Source organism: Typopeltis vanoorti, chromosome 9, assembly GCF_054136105.1.
Source record: "Typopeltis vanoorti isolate ZY-2024b chromosome 9, IOZ_Tvanoo_1.0, whole genome shotgun sequence".
NCBI classification, from domain to species: domain Eukaryota; kingdom Metazoa; phylum Arthropoda; class Arachnida; order Uropygi; family Thelyphonidae; genus Typopeltis; species Typopeltis vanoorti.
In genome coordinates, this window is record NC_143557.1 from 17,113,605 (window position 1) to 17,128,806 (window position 15,202).

The 15,202-nt window shown below is 33.4% G+C and overlaps 2 protein-coding genes across 4 annotated transcripts in view; one reads left to right on the plus strand and one right to left on the minus strand.

Moving 5' to 3' along the window:
- The window catches only part of LOC150102901 (E3 SUMO-protein ligase RanBP2-like), a 673,019-nt gene that overhangs the window by 629,204 nt on the left and 28,613 nt on the right, over nucleotides 1-15,202 (plus strand). The window contains exon 34 of the mRNA XM_090397978.1: nucleotides 92-130. Within this exon, the coding sequence (XP_090254104.1) occupies nucleotides 92-126 (35 nt within the window). The 3' untranslated portion in view covers nucleotides 127-130. The remainder of the gene's footprint in view (nucleotides 1-91; nucleotides 131-15,202) is intronic.
- Nucleotides 2,710-15,202, minus strand: part of LOC150102902 (uncharacterized) — a 646,700-nt gene continuing 634,207 nt past the window's right edge. For 2 of the 3 annotated variants that reach the window (XM_090397408.1, XM_090397406.1), the window contains exon 8: nucleotides 2,710-2,985. In XM_090397408.1, the coding sequence (XP_090253534.1) occupies nucleotides 2,757-2,985 (229 nt within the window). In that variant the 3' untranslated portion in view covers nucleotides 2,710-2,756. The remainder of the gene's footprint in view (nucleotides 2,986-15,202) is intronic. The other variant, XM_090397407.1, reaches the window with a different exon arrangement.

Consider the following 15,202-nt stretch of genomic DNA (forward strand, 5'->3'; position numbering starts at 1 on the left):
TGAGATTCCATATACCCATCTCTATTGTTATTTTATATTTCTGTGGAAATTTTTAATCTTTTATTTATTTATTTACTTTTTGATTTTGCAGGAATTGTTCATGAAGCTTCCAGTTTGCATAATTAAAAAAGTATGTATGTGATTTTAGGTTGATCATTAAACATTTTTATGAAAATACAGAAAAGCTAAAATGATTTTAAAATGTACCTTCTTGTAATGTACAGTAAAATGTAATTGAAATTATTCAGACTTAGTATTCTCGATCATGATCAGGCCAATCACAGAATGTAAATTCATAACATGTTAAGCAATTATTACCTACTTATTGAATTCCTAAAAAGGCTTATGACATAAACATACTGGATTTATTCTGAGTAATTTTTGCAATTGTGAATATAAATAATAACAAGCAGTTACTCTAGAATTATTAGCTGTGCTACTTCTGAAAATGTTTGGTACCAATGGAAATATATCATCATCATCATTAAATTCTTCATATGTACCCTCGGGGGGGGGGGGGGTATACAGGATATTTATAATAGTACTGCATGAAAAAGTTACACCATTACTAACTTTAGATCAACAATTTTCCTCCAAAATAATCTGTTATCTGTCAAGACTTCACCATTATCCAATTTTATTATTATTATTATCTGAGACCCCCAGGCAGCCAAGGACTCATCGATGGAGGCTATAAATCACCCAAACCAGCTGTCATACCTTCCCTTCAATTCATTCACACTAGATGCATTCACTACCCCTAATGGCAAACTATTCCACTCACTCACTGCTTTCTCTGAGAGAAAAACCTAGCTTTTACCCCTTTCTTGACTGCAATTAAATTTAACTTCCATGGATGCACCCATGTTCTCTCCCCACCTTCCATATAATGAAAAATACTAGTATTTTATTACATAAAACATCAGGAGCATGTGTATTGCCAATACACGTAAATCCATAATTTAAATAACTTTCATGGTACTTCCATTTTGGTCTGTTCTTAGATGACTCTTGTTCTTTAATATTAGCTTTTGAAGAACCCACCGTTTTCAATTCCATATCTTCTCCAATCATACGAGTAGATGTGTCAGCAGAAGTACTTGCTCCTCTTTGTGTTAAAGTTTCTGTCTTTAAACAAGAATCCATGGGTATTTTTTCAATAATATTCAAATTCCAATATTTGTCAGAGCTATAATAAAAACAAATAGAATTTTCTTGTAAACGTAACTTTAGTATGAAAAACAATAAGATTATAAATAAGAAATGTGTCGAATAATATAAAAGTAAATGAATAATGCAAAATAGTAAAAAACGACTGCAACACACAAAAGTAAATATGAATTGTAACAATACTTGTAAGAAAAGTACTAAACAGTATCAAATAATGTAAACGCAATTGTAATAAGAATGATATGATAAAATGTTCAGTAACAAAAATTAAACAGTTCGAAATAAATCAGATATTAATTATAAAATTAGTTAAAAGAATAAGAGGAATTCTTTTTTTTTTTAAAGTCTCCTCGCCTACTCCCTATCGGGAATAAAAAGGCATTAGCTGATTTTGTTTTTTTTCTGAGGGCCCGGTCCCAAGAAATTTACTCGTAAATACCTTTCCAATTTTTTTTAAAGTTCATATATTAACATGAGTATTAATAATTAATTACAGCATAATCATAAAGAGTATTAGTACACTTATGTATACAGTGTGGCATGTTGACAAATATAAATTAAATTTAAATTAGTTATCAATCACTGGACTAATGAAATGTTGTAGCATGTCGTAGTTTATTCAGGCAAACATCGTTAAATTAATTTGTGCTGATTTTCATTTACATATCCCATTCTGATCACGAAATATATTTATAATATTATAAGTACTTACAAGTGAATGCAGACTTTTTCTCCTGTGTGCTGGTAGTTTTCCTCTCCTTTTGTACATCCTGGAGATCTTTGTAGGCTTCAGGTGGATGACTCGCTATCTGTTCCGTCACAAACACCTTCAATAAGAGATTTCTTAATACCAAAATTAAACAAAGTGCCTTATCTCTTATTCATATCAGATTTTAACTCTATTGTTATTACTTTTAAAAAAATCATGGCACTCCGGTTTCAGAACAAGCACTTACACACTGCAATACGAACTTGCGAAGAAAGTATTCAGTAGTAATAGATTTGAGAACCGGATACAGACTACCTTGATCTTCAATTTCAGTGGAAAAATTTTCTTTATACTTCCTTGCTGATTGGTCACTGATATTTGCAATGCAGATGTTATTTTGTTCAGTTTTGAGAACACGCCACCCATTGTTGTAATCAGCTTGCAGGCAATTTTATGATCGGTCATAAACGGCGGTATTCTCTTTCATAATTGTTGAAAGATTTCAATGTGTGAAAATTAACGATAATTTATGAATACTTCCATGTTTAAAAATATGCTGCCTGGTCACGGACATTTGCTACACAGATGTTCATTTCCTTCATTTTTGAGAACAGAGGATATGCCACCACTGTTATAATCCACTTGCAGGCAATTTTTATGATCCGTCATAAACAGCGTTATTCCCTTTCCCAAATGTTGAAATGTTTCGATGTGTGAAAATTAACAATACACAGATGTTATTAGGTGTTCTGGGTCTGAGCTTTTAGACATATTCACGAATGTTATTCTCCTCAGAATATTTTTACTATAAAATATTTATTCATGAAAAATGCTTAGAAAACTAAAATGACAAATTTCAGAACTTCTCGCAGAACACCTATTCACCTTCCGCGGAACATAGTTTGAGAAACCCTGTCCTATAACATCCATTCAAAAATTTATAGACCTCTATCATATCACCTCTCTTTCTCCTGTTAACCAGAGTCTGAAATCCACATATTCGCAATTTGTCCTCATAATCTAAATCCCATAGTTCGGATATAATCTTTGTAACTCTTCTTTGCACCCTTTCCATAGCTTCTTTATCCGCTTGGAACCCAGGAGACCTGTGGGATGTAAGAGGAGAGGTAATATAAGCTAATGTAAGAGGTATTAGAAATAAAAGAGCTGAGTTTTACTAATAATAGTTTTAATTTTAATAGTGTGATGCACTAATTGCATCACATTATTAGTGTAAGCGAAAGTGAAACTTGGTTGTCCAAGGGATTAGAAATGAAAGGATAGGAAGGTGAAAAGAGGAGTAAGGGGGAAGTTCTGTTAATGATAGCAAAGGAATTGTCATCATGAAATTCCTGCTATGTACCAGAGGGGTATATAGGATATGATGATAGTACCTTGTGAAAAAGTTACACCATTACTAACAAATTTCAACAATTTTCTCCTAATTAAACTGCGATTTGTCAAGACTCCAACATTATGAGATCTTATATTTCTGTCTTCTAAGGCACTTTTTACTGTATCAATCCACCTTGCTCTTCCTCTGGATCTTTTTCCTGACAAAGAACAATTGTTTTGTTAATCTTTCCTCTCCCATTCTGTTAAAGTGACCATACTATCAGAGATTAGCTCTGCTAATACATTCCTGAATGCTAACCATCACAAGTTCTTTCCTAATATCCTCATTTTTCATGTGATACAGCCATTTATGCCATTTGGTCACTTCACTAATCTCAGAACTCTCATATCTCCATTCTTTGAGCAAGTGTTTTATTTCTAACCCAGATCTCTCGATCTGAGAGCTGGGTTAGAAACCATTCAAACCATTAAAATTGGTTTGAACACTGTATTGTATACAGTTAATTTAGTGTTTTGACTAATTTCTTTCTTTTAAGGATACTTGTGACATAAGACTGAATGATATATGCACGTAAACACAAGAAAGATATTTAATTAACCAAATATTTCGGTCTGGAAATAGCAGACCATCCTCAGTGGTTACAAGAACAGTTTTAAAAAAATACAAGCTAGAATATTAACAATAGATCGTTTAAAATAGAACAAGCCACATGATGTTATATCACTAAGTATGAAACGGAATATTTTGAAGTAGAGACATGATTGAAAAAAAAAAAAAAAATTAACGAGTAATAATCTTGATTAGACTTCCCCAGATTTTTGATACAGAAATACAGTCATTACGATTCAGGTTGGTTGGGGCGATGGAGCAAGGCCTCCACGCTTTCTTTGAACAAACATTCAAACCTATAACGGGATCTATGCAAGAGGCGAGTCCTGGACCAAAGGATGCTGTGGTCAGTTTCAATCCCGTGCTGAGCCAATCCAGACTTTTCAGGTTTGTTGTGAAGAATGGAAGATTGATGTTCTTGGATTCATTTTTCAAGAGAACGTCCAGTTTGTCCAAAATAGGAGAGAACACAGTTTTTTTTTTTTTTTTTTTTTTTTCAATCATGTCTCTACTTAAAAATATTCCATTTCATACTTAGTGATATAACATCATGCAGCTTGTTCTGTTTTAAACGATCTATTGTTAGTATTCTAGCTTGTATTTTTTTAAAACTGTTCTTGTAATACCATTGAGGATGGTCTGCTATTTCCATACCGAAATATTTGGTTAATTAAATATCTTTTTTGTGTTTACGTGCATATGTCATTAATTTCTTTCTTATTCCATATAAATTTATTCAGCTGACTTCCCACAATACAACTTTACTAATTCTGTTGTCTATTTCCATATTTAATTTCCCATCTTCACTAAAACCTGTGCCTAAATAGCTGAAATGTTTTACTTGTTCTATAATTTCCTCACCAATCAGGATACAGTTGATGTTTTCAATGTTTCTGATTATTTTCTTTGATTTTGGTTTTTATTGCTGATTTTCACACCAAACCTGTTACGACAGTTATTCGATTTAGTCAGGGAATCTTGTAGCCTTGTAATGAATTTATTCAAAAGTATGACATCTGTATAAAGTAAAGAACTAAGAGCCAATTTTGATATCAGATTTAATACCACTTCATCATGTGATCCATATAGATAATGAATAACAGTAGAGATAATGTGCACCCTTGTCACACACCTGATTTAACATCAAACCATCTTCCTGCACCTCCTTCAATTCTAACTGCTGACTTACAGCATAAATAGAAACTATGTATTGTTTGATATAATATCCCATTTACACCATATAACAGTAGCATTTTGAAGAGCTTTCCTCTTGGCACCTTATCATATGTCTTTTCTGGATCTGCAAAACTTAAATACAAATCCTTGTTACATTTCCAAGATTTTTTAACAATTTGACTTGAAATGAAAATCTGATCCTGACCACCTCTATTTGGCTAAATCAAACTTGTTCTTCCCAAGCTTCTCTTCAATTTTTCTTAGCCTTTTCTCTAGTATACTTGCATAAATCATACCAGGAACATTCTCTTCTTGTAGATGGCAAGTATGAGAGCAGAGCTCTCATACTTGCCATCTGTAATTCAACCATCTGACCAGGCCTTTTATACTTCTATAAAATATGAAGGTATAAAACTTTTATACCTCCATATTTTAGCATTTCTATTTGAATATCATTTATTCCAGCTGCCTTTCCAAATTTAAGTTTTGTGATAGCTCTTTCAGATATATATTCCAGATGGCATTCCTGTTGGGTGTTTTCTACCATCATGCTGCCACTGCTTGTTTCATATAGCAATCTTTCAAAATAATTACTCTATGCATTAGGAAAATGTTTATTCTCAGTTTTTAGGTCCCCTTTTATCATCTCTAATTACTTTTGCAATACTCTTTCTAAGGTTTTTCAATAGCCTCCAGAATATTTTACCACTTTCCTGATATTTATTTTCTGTGTCCTTACCAAAGTCTTCTCATGACATATTTAGCTAATTTTACACAATGCTTTGCTTTCTTACAGTTTCCTCTGTATTTCCTCAGAACTCAAGCTGACTTATTTGCCAGGAACGTTTGTTATGCTTTCTTCTTTTCGTTCACTGCCTCCTTAACTTCCTAAGTCCACCATGAAGTTAGGAATTTTCTGTCTTTACAGACAATCTCATCACATGCCTCTCTGGCTGAATCAAAAAGTTTTCTTCAGAGGTTGCCATTGAATCTCATAGGTTTTGTTTTGTTTTCAAATTGTATGTTTTCTTGAATGCTGTTTGTGTATTTGAGTCTACAATTCACCTCTGAAAGCCACTCAACATTGATTTGTATTCCCAGACTAAATTGAATAACTGCTGTAAAAAATTTGGTATGAAATCAGCTATAAATAAGACAAGCTCTACGAAAATAGACAGATCGTTGAAAATATCATTGCATCCTGAATGGAGAATGTAGAATAGATACGACATTCACCTATTTAGGCACAGATTTTAGTGAAGATGGCAAATTAAATATGGAAATAGGCAACAGAATTAGCAAAACTGGTATGGTAGAAAGTCAACTAAATAAATTTACAGAATAAGAGAGAAATTAATCACAACGCTTAACTAGCTATATATATATGAGTGTTCAAACCAATTTTAACTTATGGATCTAAGAGCCGGACTAGAAATAGAATACTTGATTGAAGACTGGAGACTAAGAAAATGAGAGTTCTGAGAAAGATTAGGAGATTTGAGAGATATCAGTGACACTAACACATTAAAAATGAGGATATTAGGAAAGAACTTGACGTTGCTAACAGAGCTGATCTCGTGCTATCATCATTTGGGAGAGGGAAGGTTTAAAAAACAAGTGTTCTTTGCAAGGATAACAGAAAAAGACCCAGAGGAAGACAAAAATCTAGATGGATTGATACAGTAAGAAGTTATTTAGAAGACAGAAATATAAGAAATTTTAATATTGGACGTTGACAGATAACGGATTAATTTGGAGGAAATTTATCGATAGAAAGTTGGTAATAGTGTGGTACTATCATAATATCCTGTACAAGTCAGGAATATGGTGAAGGAATAAGAAAGAAATTTGTGAAAACTCTAAACTAGCTTCATTCTAGATAGTATCACAACCATTGTTAACTTATGTATCTGAAATGGCGGGTTAAATAAACTGTGATTAAACAAACACAGGAGATCACATACACAAATGTCATGATAGAAATTAGGGCATGAATAGGTGGCATCAGTGGCAGAGCTATGTTAAAAATTAGGATATAATGAAGAAATGATTTGTTAGTATTGAGGAATGTCTGAGCTGTACTAGTGGTATGGTCAGTTAAATAGAACTTGAGGGGAAAGGCTGGCAAACAAGCGTTTTTTTTTTTTTTTTTTTTTTTTTTTCAGGCTGACAGGAAAAAGATCCGGAGGAAGACCAAGATCTGATATTATATTCTTTTAATTTTATAGATTGTTTGATAGGAAGATTAATTTTGAAGGGATAGGAAGTTTGTAATGAGGTAAATGTTCATGTAGTGTATTATACTTGAAATTCAATCTAACAGATAAGCTTAGGTGTTGATGGTTATTCATGACTTATTTTTCACACTATTAACAACACCACACACTTTTTTCACAAAGATGTTTTATTGACGTTTATATTTCGCTGATTTTCAACTCAGCATCATCAGAGGACAACACACTTGTACACGCGACAGTGAGGGAGTGAAACAATGTAATTACAAAAGATCTAAAGTCCTACTTTTGGCACCCTCTAACGAAAAGAAAAAAAAAAAACAGCTATGCAGGAGTTTTTCTTAGGATAACCGTCTCCCAAATTTTTGGCAAATTAATGCAGCCATATTTGTTAAGGTTAGGAGAATTCTTCAAAGCCATTGCTGACTCAAAAAATAACCTTTCATATCTATAACGACTCCTAAATAGCACATTCCTTTTCCTCCATGTAATCCTGTGTGAAGGAGTGTCTAAAGCGTGGTCTGCCAGTTCCAACTTGCTATAGTAATAGTAGCGAATGTATCTTTCATGTTCTTCCAAGCGGATGTTCAGTGAAATATAAGCATTAATAAAACATCTTTGTGAAAAAAGTGTGTGGCGTTGTCAATACCATGAAAAATAAGTCATGAACTTGAAAATCAAGTATTTTTATTTAATGTTTGGAAAAAACATTAACAAAGTTTGCAGGTGAAGTATCTTCATAACCAGTCATCATCATCATCAAATTCCTGCCATGTACACTCAAGGGGTGTACAGGATATGATAGTACTACATGAAAAATTTACATCATTACTAACTTCCTATCTACAATTTTCCTCCAAATCAGTCTGTTACTTATCAAGACCCCAACATTATCAGATCTTATATTTCTATCATCTAAGGCACTTTGTACAATATCAATCCACCTATATCTTGGTCTTCCTCTGGGTCGTTCTCCTGTCAACCTGGCAGAGAACACTTGTTTTGCTAATCTTTCCTTGCCCATTTTGTTTAAGTGACCATACCACCTGAGATTAGCTCTGCTAATGCTGACAATGTCAAGTTCTTTCCTAATATCCTCGTTTTTAATATGGTATTGCCATTGATGATATCTGTTCATGCCTCTAATCTTTCTCAGGACTCTCATATCTGCGGTCTTTAGTCTTTGGTCAAGTGTTTTATTTCTGATCCAACTCTCAGAGCCATAAGTTAAAACTGGTTTGAACACTGTCTTGTATACAGATAATTTAGTGTTCTGACTAATTTCTCTCTTATTCCATATGAATTTATTCAGTTGACTTCCTGCAATACCAGCTTTATTGATTCTGTTGTCTATTTCCATATTTAATTTACCATCTTCATTAAAAATCGTGCCTAAGTAGCTGAAATGTTTTACTTGTTCCCCAGGTTCTCCGTTCACAACACAGTTGACATTTTCAACGATTCTACCTATTTTCATTGTCTTTGTCTTTTTATTGCTGACCTTCATACCATATCTATTACAACAGTTAGTTTAGTTTAGTCAGGGAATCTTGCAGACTTGTAGCGGATTTATTTAGTTAGAAGTATAACATCATCCACATAAAGCAAAGAGCTGAGATCTCCAATTTTCAGGTTTAATACCACTTTTCTTCATAATGTGATCCATATAGATAATGAATAACAGAGGGGATAATATACATCCTTGTCTCACACCAGATTTAACATAAAACCATCTTCCTGTACTTCCTTCAATTCTAACTGCTGACTTACAACTCAAAGACTAAGTATTGCTTGATATAATGCCCCATTGACACCATATAACTGTAGTGTATTGAATAGCTTCTCTCTTGGCACCTTGTCATATGCCTTTTCCAAATCGACAAAACTTAAATACAGATCTTTGTTATATTTCTATGATATCTCCATTATTTGTTGTAAAGTGAAGATCTGATCCTGACAGCCTCTATTTGGCTGGAATCCAGCTTGTTCTTCAGTAAGCTTTTCTTCTACAATTCTTCTCAACCATTTCTCAAGTGTACTTGCATAAACCTTACCAGGAAATAGGGAAATACCTCTGCAACTCTCACATTGTTTTATTTCCCTTTTTTATATATGGATCCAATGAGAGCTCTACTCCAGTCATCGGGAATTAGTCCCTCTGTCCATCTGAACTATGCAGTGCAGCCACCATAAGACTTTTATACCTCCATACTTCAGCATTTCTGGTCGAATATCATCTGCTGCTGACTTTCCACATTTCAAGCCTTTGATGGCTTTTTCTACTTCTAGTATTTATATGTATTCCTGACTGTAGTAATTATTAGCAATTCATTTAGCAATTTTTCGAAGTAATTACTCCATACTTCAGGGATATCTTTTTCTCCCGTTTTCATGTCACCTTTATCATCTCTAACCCATTTTACAGCATTCTTTCCTCCATTTCTAAGCTTCATCAACAACCTCCAGAATATTTTGCCACCTTCCTGATATTTATTTTCTATGTTCTGCCAAAGTCCTCCCATGACTTTTGTTTAGCTAGTTTTACAGAGTGTTTAGCTTTCTTACATTTGTCTCTATTCTCTAAGAGCATAAGCTGACTTATTTGCCAGGAACTTTTGATATGATTTCTTCTTTTCCTTCACTGTCTCTTTAACTTCCTGTGTCCACTATGGAGTTCTGATTTTTCTATCCTTGCAGACAACCTCACCACATGCCTCTCTGGCTTAATCAATCAGGGTTTTCTTCATGGCTTGCCACTGAATCTCCAAAGTTTGGTTCCTGTTATCAAACTCTTTCATTTTTTCTTCAATTTTGTGTATTTTAGTCTACAGTTCACATTTGAGAGCTGCTCAACTTTTATTCGCTTTAAAACCTTCTTACATGTTATTCTTTTCAACATGAAATTCGATTTTATCCTTTTCAAGACTAAATAGTTATCACTTCCAATTTCAAATCCTCTGTACACTCTGTTGTCCTGAAGCAGGGAGAAAACATCACTGTCAATGAGACTTTTCTTATTCCTTGCCTCTTCTCTCCATGTGAATTTGTGCACATTTTTATGCTGGAACATGGTGTTAGCAATAACCAGTCCATGTCCTGAGCAGAAATCCAACAGGTATTTGCCATTTTTATTAGCTTTGCTCTTTTCTCCAAATTTCCCAAAATATTTTTGTATGTCTGACAATCATATCCTACTCTGCTATTTAGATTCCTAACAAGGACAAACTTTTCCTTTTTCATTGTGTCAGTTGTTTTCTCTAAAGCCTCAAAAAATTACTCCACTTCTACCTTAGGCAAAAATAAGTCTCATTGTCCAGTTCCCCATTCTGATATTTGCCCACATCACTTTTACTTGAGATTGCTTGCCATTCAAGATTAGTCTTGTATTTAGTGTTCAATACTATGGCTACACTTTTCCTTGATTGTCATTGCCTGAATATAACATTTTGTATTTATTGCTCAGAAAGATCTCACCTGTTTTTGTCTTTTTTTTTTTTTTTTTTTGTCTTTTTTCACTCCTATTGTGTCAATCTGGTACTTATCTAATTCCTCAGCTAGCTCCATTTCTTTGCCATTCAGGCTTCTTAGGTTAATAGTACCGATCTTTAACACTGGTGATGTTGGGTTGGGGTGTGCTTTCAGATTTGTTCCAGTAGCTGACTTTTCGTTGTTCACCCTGGTTCCCTGGCAAAAACAACGGGATCCTTGTTTAACTGGGCGACGCCCCAGCTGGCATGAAATTCTATCATGTTGTACCATCATTTAATATTGTGGTTTAAGCCAATAAGAATACAATTTGGTCAGCTAAATCCCAAATTGCCAGCCCATCCTAGTTCATTCAGTATCCAGGTAGATACCCAACAGGGTGCACTACGAGAAGGTGAAGATTGGACATTAGGTTAGACGCCCTGATCAGTTCTCCGCATTCCTTTAAAGGCTATGTGGAGGTCTCCTCTCAGTTATACAGCTAGTCTAATGTATATAAAAGCTACTGATTTTACATCAGTATCCTGTGATGCTAAAACATTACAAGAAGCATCAGTAGCCTTTTTATGCAAGATTAGCCATGAATCTACTTAATGCACAACCTTTGTTTTCACTAGTATTAATGATTATACAAAAATATATGATTTCTTGTGAAGTATAATATACTTAAAACACAGAAGTATTTAAAAATTTGGTGACACACCATTTTCCTACTTATATTATAGAAAATATGTGATATGCATTTAACATTGTTATCTTCTTGGGTCTAACCTTCACTGATGAGACTTCAAAAAAGGTTGAAGTGTAGATACCCTTCCCATAATGTTTTTGCTTTGTTTGCTTATTCTTGGGTAAGGAGTAAACAAAAATCTAATTTTTGTTTGGTTCTGTCATATTATCCTGTACATCCCTTGAGGATACATATCAGGAATTCTATGATGTAAATGTGCAACTGAGTTGTTTAAATGTCGATTTCGTTGAAATAGACTATGGTCTGTCATTTGAGAACCCTTACTCTAGATCAGGAAACAAGGTTATCTTTCTCCCCTCCCTAAGGAATGTGGTGTTTTGTACTGTTGCTACTTACTGCTCTGCTGGTGTGTTAGTAGGTCATTCACTAGATGTATATGATCTAGTGAATCGAGTATTGTACAAACTTAATGCAGTAGGTAGTTATTAAACCAGTTTTGATTACTACATTTTTAAGTGATTTCAGATATTGCTACAACACCAGTCAGATTGTTTACATGTCGCCTGTTGTTTATTAATGTAAGTGGAACTATTGAAACCAATGCTTAAAGAAAGAATTTATTCAGATTTATATGCCAGTGGTGTAAAAATAAAAATTAGACGAGTAGCCAGTTAGCAGAAGATTTCATTTTATTATCAAAATGGGCATACAAGAAAAAGTATTAGAAATGTTTAAAATGAAATGGATCATATCATTACTCTGAACAATTGGTAAAAACTTATTTTTTTCTGTTCAGTGAAATGTGTTTCTAATTTTAATGATAGTGACATTGCTGAGTTTAAAAATGAGGTCAGAAAAATTATACCATTAACAGATTTTCAGGAAAACCAAAACCAATATTTATAAATCAGTTTTATTGAATGTTTTGAATTGTTAATGTATGTTTAAAAAAAAAGTTTGTTTTGTTTTGCTTGACATTTATAGCAGTGTCCATAGTCTTGCTGCATATCTTCTATTACCAGTTTCCATATTCAACCTAATGATGACCATAGTGAATTTCATTCACTATGGTCATCACTGACTGCATTCAGAATCAGTGAAAAAAAAAAAGTATAAAGAAGTAGTAGAGAATGTAATTTTAGAAATATATTACTTTGCACATATCCAGTTGCAAACCAAGCCACAGCATGGAAAGCCTTATTTCAGAAACTAACACAAAATAAATAAAATAAATTGGTGGGATGATACCCCTCTCAAAAAAAAAAAAAAAAAAAAAAAGAGAAATACTTCATTTTTAATGTTCAAAATTAAAGTTAAAGTCTCTTCATGAGTATCACTTACATAAATCTTACCTATGGTTCACTCAGTAAGGGATTTCTCTAATTTTATTTTCACATTCAGTTTTATATCGCTTTTTATTAGATAGCTACTAAGAGAAGTCCAACTGTAATTAGACATTCTGACCACACCTTCTGAATTATGCAGTGTAGTAGTGATGTGAAACTTCACTAATTGTATATGGTTTAGCAAATCAAGTGTTTCACAAAATTCATGCAGCAGTTATTAAACTGATTTTCATTACCACATGGTTTTTAAGTGATTTGAGATATTACTACAGCACAGAACACATTGTTACTTACTGTTTATTGATGTTAGCAGAGCTGTTGAAATAAATACTTATAGAAAGAATTTATTCAGATTTATATACCTCATCATCAAATTCCTGATATGTACCCTTGGGAGGTGTATAGGATATGATGATAGTACTACATGAAAAAGCTACATCAGTACTAAATCCGATCGACAGTTTTCCTCCATATTAATAATCTTTTATATGTCAAGACTCCAATATTATCAGATCTTATTTCTCTCTTCTAAAGCACTTTTTATTGATCTAGGTGGAATGTATCATTCCACCTAGATCTTAGTTTTCCATTGGGTCTTTCTCCTGCCAACATGGCAAAGTACACTTGTAATCATACCACCTTAGATTAGTTCTGCTAATATATTCCTGAACAATAGCATTGGCAAGTTCTTTCCTAATATCTTCCTTTTTTTAATATGATACTGCCAGTGACACAGCTCCTGATCTTTCTCAGAACTCTCAGATCCATAAATTAAAATTAGTTTGAACACTGTCCTTGTTTACAGCTAGTTTAGTATTCTAATTTCTCTCTTACTTTATAAATTTATTCGGTTGACTTCTTACCATACCAGCTTTGCTAATTCTGCTGTCTATTTCCATATTTAATTTGCCATCTACACTAAAAACTGTGCCTAAATAGCTGAAATATTTTACTTGTTCTATAGATTCTCCATTCAGGATACACTTGGAGTTTTCAGTATTTCAGCCTATTTACATTGTCTGTGTCTTTTTACTGCTGATTTTCATACCAAACTTATTACAACAGTTATTCAATTTAGTTTGGGAATTTTGCACATATGTAATGGATTTATTTAGAAGTATAACATCTGCATAAAGTAAAGAGCTGAGATTAAATTCACCAATTTTGATATCAGGTTTAATACCACTTTCTTCCAATTAGTAGAACATTTCAGTATATTTTCAAAATCGGTATATAAGAAAAAATTATAAGTATTAGAGCAGTACTTGGAAAAACCATCAGAATTGTGAATCCTCATGTCAGTAATCTGGTGGCATTCTCTACCTGAGGGTTTGATAAGTACTCCAGCTTGCAATCTGCTGGAATATTTTCCTGCTTCTCTTTGATCACAATCTTTCAAAATTATATTAGATACCCATAGTCTTTAGTAAAAACTTAAAGACTATGGGTTTTTATGCTACCTTTATAATTTTTGATTTCCTTTATATTACTCTTTTCTCCATTTCTAAACTTTTGCAATAGCTTCCAGTGCAATTTGCTACATTTATGAATGCCATCATGCCTCACTAGGTGAATCAACATTTGCTTCATACTTTGCTACTGCATTTCCAAAGTTTAATTTTTATTTTCAATCTTTTTCACTTTTGTTTTGATATTTACATATATGAGTCCACATCATATACTACCTCTTAGTATATGGAGAAACTCGGGTGTATGCGGAGGACGTGCTAGAGCTGTTGCACAAACTAAATAAGAATTCAGTAATAGGGACTGATGGGATATCAGCATGGATGCTAAATGAATTATGCTGAACTGGTTATTTCTTTGACCAGGCTATATAATTAGAGTCTCAGAACAGGGAAAGAATGTGTGGTACTCCCATTGCATGAGGGTGGTGGAAAGTCTGATGTATACAACTATCAACTTATCAGTATCTCCAGAATGGTGGTGGTGAGGATTTTGGAAAAGTTCATTAGTGCTCACATACAGAAATAGGTTGACACAGAATCAATACTCTGCAATGAACAGCATGGGTTTACTAAGGGAAATTGCCCATGGATTTGAGCAACTTTCTTGCATTTTATAATGTTACCATTGAGTTGTACAAGGAGAATGGCATCATATTACTTTTAGACTTTGCTAAGGTTTTTGAAAGGATATAGTATGGAAGACTGTTCTTCAGTAATTTTCTATATTGAGACCACATGTTTTTAAATAGGTCATCAGACTTAGATCACAAGAGATACCAATTCTTATATAAAAAAAAACTAGAAAAAAAATATTAATCACACATAATGGATGTTACAGAACCCCCCCCCCTCCCCCAGTTGTGAAGTTCTGAATTAAAACACACACACACACACACACACACACACACACACACACACACACACACACACACACACACTTCTTCCTAACATGGAA